At 50.6% G+C, this 7,943-nt stretch overlaps 1 protein-coding gene across 2 annotated transcripts; it reads left to right on the forward strand.

Annotated features, from left to right (window-relative positions):
• Positions 1-2,203: 2,203 nt before the first annotated feature.
• FAM174C (family with sequence similarity 174 member C) lies at positions 2,204-7,500 on the forward strand. Of its 2 annotated transcripts, none has more exons than XM_005240863.4 (3): positions 2,204-2,575; positions 2,803-2,961; positions 3,520-7,500. In XM_005240863.4, exons 1-3 carry the CDS (start codon positions 2,295-2,297, stop codon positions 3,521-3,523), a joined length of 444 nt encoding a protein of 147 aa, XP_005240920.3. In that variant the 5' UTR covers positions 2,204-2,294; the 3' UTR covers positions 3,524-7,500. The 2 variants fall into 2 exon arrangements, with proteins under 2 accessions (XP_005240920.3, XP_055659930.1); XM_055803955.1 differs by having other exon boundaries at positions 2,211-2,575; positions 2,803-2,964.
• Positions 7,501-7,943: the final 443 nt, after the last annotated feature.

Genomic DNA, 7,943 nt, shown 5'->3' on the forward strand with positions numbered 1-7,943 from the left:
GCTGAATTCCTCCAGCTGATCTTTGGCTTCATCTCTTGTGTGTCATGAATTATAAGAATTCTCTTAAGTAGTGGTGGATGTTTTCTGATATATCACACTAACTCAAACTGTCCTTAACAGCCTGAAGGGTAAAGATTTACCTTTGATACAGAGTGGAAGCAGCACAGATGATTTCTACTACCCTGCTTCTCTGCCCCGTTGCTGGCAGAGCTGTGAAATGAGCACTGCCTTCCTGAGAAACCCACTGAAACCGCGCTTGTGTGGCTCCAAGTGAATTAATGCACATGCCTGATGCTCGTGAAAAATGAGGTCTTGTTCTGTGTTAAATCCTGCAAGTGACAGCTCAATAATGAGGAGGATTTATCCTGCTTGAGAGGCTGACAGCTGTGAAGGTATTTTTGGCAGTTTGGATGGGAGTGGGGCAGGAGGCTGCAATGTGAAAGCAGTAAGTTTCTGATCTCTGCTACTCCTGCCCACTTCTTTTGTGTTAATAGAACACATTAGATTGCTTTATCCTGCCTTTTTTCTCAGCGTTTTTTTAATTGATGCTTCTGGTTGTGCTATGCCCCACTTGAAGGACGGTCTTCAAAGCAATGTATTGCACAAAAAAGTCTGCTTGTATGGCCTCAGTGCTGTGAAGCAGGGCTGTGGTGCCTTGTGCTGCTGCTCCTGCTCCGATGCTTGAATCTGGAGCAGATGGGTGTGATGGAGGCCAGACATTGTGCTGGTATAAAGGAACTAAATTAAGGGGTACAACCAGCTTTAAAAACTTGTGCCCTAAGAAAGGTCTTGCTCGGGAGCCCTAGGCATGCAGGGGCTGGGGGCGGGGGGTGGCAGCAGGGTGCCCCCCCCCCCCCCCCCCCCGAGGGCTTCTCGGCCAAAAGCCAACGCAGACCAGAGCCCTGTGGGCAGAAGGGGGTGGTTATTAAGCTTGTTTTCTGAAACCTCCTTTTCTTTTTGTAACCTTTTTCAAACTATCCAAGTGAACAGAACTTAAAAAAAGAAATCAGCTGACATGCTTTTGGGGGCTGTTATCCAGCAATTCACCGGTGAGGATTTTTGCATGGTAATGGAGGATGATATCAGGCATATATCATATATATATATATCTCAGATATAGGAGCATGAGAATGTGAAAAACCTTTGCTGATAAAAATGCAACCAGGTGATGTGTAAACATTCAAGCTGTAAACACACACAAAACGTCGTTTCAAAGGCCACCCTAAATAGAACGCCTCGATGCTTGAATGCAGGCAGGAATAATTAATAGGTGCAAAAACAGAGGCCTAGTTCGAGGTGCTGCTATTTTGCCAGTGCTAATTATGGCGCTGCACTAACGAGTTGTTGCTGGGGTGTGGGGCTTAGGCCTGGTGGGACACTTGGGTTGGCTTGGGGGGGGCCCGGCCCCCTTCCAGGCAAAATGCTCCTGCTTTTAAATTTTTTTTTTTTCCTTCAGGCCCTGTGTGCCTGGGCAGCTGGGCCCTTCCCCAGAGGCTCGGGGCAGCTGAGGGCCCCCCTGGTCAGTTCTCTGTCCTGCTCCAAATGTGCCTGTTCGAAGTGGGGGGGACGGTGACCCTGAGGGTGAGAGTGTTGCTGGGGGGGTTATGGTGGCCCTAGGGGGGTATGGCGTTCCTGAGGGACTAAGGGCGGCCCTGAGGCGGTTATGGTGGCCCTAGGGGGGTATGGCGTTCCTGAGGGACTGAGGGCGGCCCTGAGGGGGTTATGGTGGCCCTAGGGGGGTATGGCGTTCCTGAGGGACTGAGAGCGGCCCTGAGGCGGTTATGGTGGCCCTAGGGGGGTATGGCGTTCCTGAGGGACTGAGGGCGGCCCTGAGGGGGTTATGGTGGCCCTAGGGGGGTATGGCGTTCCTGAGGGACTAAGGGCGGCCCTGAGGGGGTTATGGTGGCCCTAGGGGGGTATGGCGTTCCTGAGGGACTAAGGGCGGCCCTGAGGGGGTTATGGTGGCCCTAGGGGGGTATGGCGTTCCTGAGGGACTGAGAGCGGCCCTGAGGGGGTTAAGGCGGCCCAGAGGGACAAAGGGCGGCTCTGGGGGAGGGTTATGGCGGCCCTGAGGGACTAAAGGCGGCTCTGAGGGGGTTTCGGCAGCCCTGAGGGGGAGCGGCAGCGGCGGGCCGGGCTGGAACGGCGCCACCCCGGAACGGCGGTGCCCCGGAACGCCGCGCTCGGCTCCGCCGGGCCCAGCCGGTGCCTGCGCCGCGCCGCACCGTCCCGCCGCCTTCCTGCGCCCGCCCCGCCGAGGCGCCGCTCGCCGCTCAGCGCCGCCTGGCCTGGCCATGCTGCGGCTGGAGCTGCTCTGCCTCCTCCTCCTACTCGGCCACGCCGGGCGGGCCGCCTCCCCCGCTCCTCCGGCCACCCCGAGCCCGCTCAACGGCACGGAAGCGCCGCGGGCGGCTGCGGGTAACGGGACGCGTCCGGGCCTGCCGCCGGCGTCGCGGCGGCCGCCGGGGTCGGGGCTGCCGCCGGGGTCGGGGCTGCCGGTGCTGAAGCGGGCGATGTACGTGCTGAGCGCCCTCTCGGCGCTGGCCGCCCTCTACTTCCTTCTGCGGGCGTTCCGGTGAGTGCTGGGCCCCGCTGGGTCCCCCTCCCTCTGCCAGGCCGGGGCTGGCTTCCCTGCGCATCCCTCCGGCACTGCTTGTGAAATGCTGCTGTACATTCACGCAGCTGTTAATTGACTAAGCTAATTAGCCTTAAACCATCTCCCGGTCCCACCCGTTTTGCCCTTTGATTCATAAAGGCCCTGCCGTGTGACAGCGCACTCACTCTGCGCTCTGTGTCCCCCAGCCCTAGGTCAGAGGGACCCAGAAATGAGCACAAAACTCATTCCAGGTTGAAGAAACCTCAGCGCAAGAAATACGGCCTTCTGTCAAATTACGATGAGAACATAGAGATGGCCTCTTTTGACAGTGACGAGGATACAGTGTTTGAAACGAAAAATCTGAGGTGGTAAGCGGGTGTTTTGTGTTTCTCTTTTCCTCGCAAGGGGCTAAGACTCCTTTTCTAAAGACCTGGGAGCTTTGGCACAGATCCTGCAACCAGATCTGCATAAATTAAACTTCTGTGTGTGGTCTCTCTGTGTTGGCACATAGACTTGATCTTGCCTTTCTTCATTTTCTGACCAAGTGCACTGAAGGGGACGTACCCCGGATTGTTCGGAGCACTGCTTTGTGTTTAGCAGGCTCGTAGGAGGGAGAGACAGCCCTTGTGTCCCGTCTGAGCCTCTCTGCATTAGACAGGAAAACAAAACCTCCTGTTTTCTTCAGTTTAGGAATTGCTCCCAAGTCACATCGCAGCTAAAACAGTCCAATTCCCGCTTTCACAGCGATGCAGTTTCGTCCTGTGGATCAACCAGAGTTTGGTTTCTCTGGAGGATGTTTTTTGGAAGCTGAGGAGTGTTAGCTCACTGTCTGGCCTCTCAGCTCCCCCAGCTGTTTTGAGGTTGGTAGTGATCTGTCACTTTGTACCTGCTCACTCTGATGCCGGATGTCATCTTTTTTCCAGATGATTTGGGACCAGCGGCACCAACTGCACAGACTGACCAAGAGGGTGCAAGTCCAGTGGAATCACCAGTGCTCAAGTTTTATTTTTTTATATTTGCTTATAATAACTATTAATTAACAGTACAAATACTTCCATAGCTGGGGCAGGGGAAAAGGGGAACAAACCTGTTTCTTCACACACATTTTTTGGGGGAAGGTGGAGCTGCAAGCTAAATGATGCTGCCTTGGGTGCTGTTAACTGTGCAGGAAAACGTAACTCCTGGATGAATGCTCAGCATTTGAAAAGTTACTGCTCTGGACTCAAGTGCTGCAGCTGTGTCTGCTGGTATTTTGTAGGTGCTCATATCCCTCTCTACTGACTGTGGCAGTCAGCTTGAAGTATCAGGCAAGTGGATTCCTTTTGCAGGCGGATCCTCTTTCCTTCATGCAGCATCAGGTTACTCCTTTAGAACGTGTCTCTGTAATCAGTTCTGATCTAGTAGTAGCTGGGAGAACTCTCTTTTGTCTGTTACACTTGTGGTGGGTGTGGATAGTGCTGTGTTAGTTCAGAGGGAGTATAGCTTTGGGAATGAGTTAAATGCATCAGTTTTCTTGTAGTTGCGGGGTTAGCAGTTACACATGGTAATACAGGTCATGGGTTTACAGAACAAAGACATGTTTACAGATGAAAGGTGCCGCTTAGCCCAAAGGAGCATTTCTCCAAAAGAACAATCTGTTGTGTGGTCTGTGGAGCTGTGAGTGTTCAGACTGTTACGCCCAGCTCCAATGGTGCGTTCACCAGAGAAATGTGTGACATCTACCAAGCTTCTGGATTCTGAGCTTCTGGCTCTTGTCTGAAATCACCTGAGGAAGAGCTGGAGTGCTGCAGTTTGAGCCGAAGAACTTTAACTGCTAGTGTGATGAGTGATCTGTCTCTGAGCATCTGATGACTGGAAAAGGAGGACCCAAACGCCTAAGAACTGTGATTCTTAAACCGAGACAGCCCTGGCTCAATCTGTTTTTGTAGCGTACTGGAATTTCACTCCATTTGTGGTACTCAAGCTATGTCCCACTGTCAGCTCAGCAAACCGGAATGTGTTGATATTTGGGTTCTTATTGTGTAGGACCGAGTGTGAATGTGTTAGGTCATTGTTAGGTGGATCTGCTGCTAAAATGGTGAAAACTGCTTGCTAAGAGCTCCTGTTTATGGCATGCCTTGCAGGGAAAGCCCTTCCTTGAAAACTATGGGCAGTGCAGATCTGCCCCACTTCCACCCAAAACTGGTAGTGCCTTTGTTAGAAGAACCCAAGGGAGTTGCCCTTCGGGCCAGGGAACTCCCTGCTTGACCTTACCTTTCAGATGAAGATTGAGAATGTCTTTGGGGTAATGGCTCCTTTTTTTTTTGGTTAGCAAATCCTCTAGATGAGGGGACAAAACTGACACTTTACAAAAAGAAGGGGGCAGAAGGGATATCCATATCAAATAGCGAGGACAAATGGTTTTGCTGCCAGTCACCTGGTAGCTGAGGGTCTAGCTGCTGCTCTGAAATCCCTCCCAAGGCAGCTGAGGGAGTGGTGTGATCCTGGTGCTCACCTCTGGGAGGGCCAGCATTTCTCAGTGCAGGGTGGGTGACGTTTCCTGGAGAAATGTCATCCCAGGTGCTGGCAGCTTCGTCTTGCACACGTGCAAAAGATTTTAAAAAATACATATATTTTTAGTAATGCTGTCATGTGAACACAGCACTTGGATGTGCCCTAATTTCGTATCATTTGTATCCTTTCATGCCTCTTTTAGGTACTTTCTGCTTGTTTAGCTGATGCAGAGATGAAAGAGTTTGCTGCGTTCCTCTGTGAGGTAGCAGTAATGGCTAAATCTGGCCGTTGCTGCCCCTTGGGTGATCAAGAGAGCTGATTTGTTTGATTCCTGGTAGCGTAGATACTGCATAGGCTGGCAGGTGTGTGCGCATGCTGATAACTTTCTCTGGCTGTTCAACTCCCTCTGCAAAGTTGTTTCTTGCATTGTGCTGAAGCCAGGTAAGCTTGACTGTATTTCAGTGAACTGATGTGCCCTGGCTCAGCGTTTTGACTGACAGGTGCATTGGCCTTTCTTTATTCTGAGGCAATTGATCATACTTCAGGCTCTGCTCTTCATCGGACAGATGGGTTTTGCAATTTTGAAGTTTCCTTACCTTGCAAGAATGGATGGTTTTGGTTTTTTTTAATGTTAAAAAGTTGAATGATTTTGGTGAAAGAGGGGACCTCAAGCTGTACGTCCTGCCATAAAAATAATTTTGATAGAATTTGATTTTGCTGTAATGGTTATTTAGAATGTGAGCACGTAAGGATGTGGAGGGATACATCCAGTGCACATAATGAGGTCCGTATTCTGCTACTATGTAGGCAAATGGTAATTTGAAGGCCTGGAGGGTGTGCCAGCCCAGTGTCTGTGTGCCACGTACATGCTTTCAAGAGTCCTTCTGCTGGCTGTGGTTAAAGTGGTGGAGAGTAAAAAGGTGATCGTGGGGCTGTAGTGTAGCATTGCTGTCCGTTTTATTCTGATCCCATATTGGCTGGAGACGGGTTTGAGTTGTAATCCATGACCCTGTGTGGCTATTTCCATTTTCACTTGGAAGCATCCTGCATCTTGGAAGCAGTTGGTAGTCTGGATTTGCTCTTCGCAGACCAAGACCTTACGTTCCTGCTCCATTCTAAATCGTTGTTAAAGGCATTTTCTGAGAGGAGAAAACAAAGATGCTGATTACAGATCTGAGACTCCTTCGAGGACAAATCTATTGCTCGGCACAGCTGTTGCTGATCTCCATTTCTCCTGGAAGAATAAATTGGAGCTGTCGCAGCAGGTTCTCCTCACAACGGTGGAACAGTGCACCCATGGGCAATCAGTGCGAGGTCAGTGCAGGCTTTTGGGAGGTGGATCTTGCTAATAATAGTGGCTTTTAAAGCCTTGCGTTAGTTTCCATAATAAGAGAACAGTGCAGTAGTTGCTTCGGTTACGGTTTACTTTATGTGTATTTGATACCTGTGTTGATAGCCTGGTAGGTCTCTTTGCAACGGTTAGATCTTCTAGTAAGTTTTTCAGAATAGATTTAAATACATGGATGCAAACAGATGCACATGTGCTCTGAGCATGCGAGACAGCTCCGGTCTGGGAGCTGCGCAGCTGCATCAGTGCAGGGTTGTGCTTGTCTGAATACTGTGCTGCTGCTCGGAGGAATGTGTGTCTGTCCCTGGGCAGGCTGATGCCTCACCAGCTACTGCTGCACTTTTCTTTCTCCAGAGTGAATCAAGGTGTTAGTGGGAGGCTCTGTGGGCTCAGGCTGCCCTTCCTTGTTGGCCTGTGCAGGGCTCCTGCCGATCCTTGCCAAAAGGCTGTTGGGAGTTGATGGGCACAGGGTGATGAGGACCACGAGTGGAGCGCGTGGTTCCCTGCGATGCTGCGCAGTCACCAGCCTGCATGGGTCACAAGTGACTGCTACAGAGTTCGCTTGAAACAATCACTATTGTTTAAGCCAAAGCCTAATTTAAAAAGTTTACGTAATTGCCTCTCTGATCTTCTTGGAGGGCTGTATCGAATCCTCTACTGTTGATATTGAACTACTAGGCAAATCGACTGGACTGTCTGCTGAGGTTAATCAGATTGACTGAGAGCGATATGAGCATCAGCTCTCTATTGTTAATAACATGCTTCTGTTTTGTTTCATTTGTACGTGTGACTGGAATGGGATCTGCAGTGCGAAAGTGCTGGGAGATGGACCTGTGGGCTGAGCAGATTGCCAAGAAGTCAATAAAACAGCACTTCAGTGCGTTGTGTTGTCTGTGCTCTCAGAAATGGAGGAGCTAGTCTTTCACCCTCCTGCTTGAATTGTTGATTTATTTTTAAATAGCAACCAGTCCTGTATTGATTGATTGTTTTACTTTCGTTTACAGCATTCCCCCCTTCCATTGTGTCTTGAAACAAACGAAATAAAGCATTCCGTTTCACCCGATCCCTCCACAGCGGTGTGCTTGGCTGCTGGCGTTCGGGGTTGTGCTGTGGGGCCATCTCACATGGCTGCCTGGCTGCTGAGCCGATGGGATGGTGCTTTTATGGAGCCTTTCTCTGCTCAGCTGCCCTAGCTGAGCATTGCCTTGTGCTCTGCTTGGCAGTAGAGGCACACTATCAAAATGTTTTATGTGTTAGATCCACACGTCTCTCTGCCTACTGCTCACCTTTGCCAATCATCTCAGGGTTTGTTTCAGTTTTCTAAAGTCTCCTCCTGTGCTTTTCTCCCTGTTCTTACATGAATCCCTTTTCTTGTACAGAAGACTTCAGTAAAATCCCTGTGAGGGTGATCCCAGCAGATCCACGATGGAAGAACCAAATTATGTTTTGCTTATTTGGGAGTTGGGAAGGAGAGACTCTTCCCCCGGATGGGATGTCCTGGCTCCT

The sequence above is a fragment of the Falco peregrinus genome, chromosome 5, assembly GCF_023634155.1.
Source record: "Falco peregrinus isolate bFalPer1 chromosome 5, bFalPer1.pri, whole genome shotgun sequence".
Lineage (NCBI taxonomy): Eukaryota > Metazoa > Chordata > Aves > Falconiformes > Falconidae > Falco > Falco peregrinus.

Bases quoted from the DNA above. Each gene is read 5' to 3' on its own strand.
- FAM174C (XM_005240863.4), top strand. From the start codon at position 2,295: ATGCTGCGGCTGGAGCTGCTCTGCCTCCTCCTCCTACTCGGCCACGCC. The intron at 2,576-2,802 runs GTGAGTGCTGGG...TGTGTCCCCCAG, and splicing joins TTCCTTCTGCGGGCGTTCCG to CCCTAGGTCAGAGGGACCCA.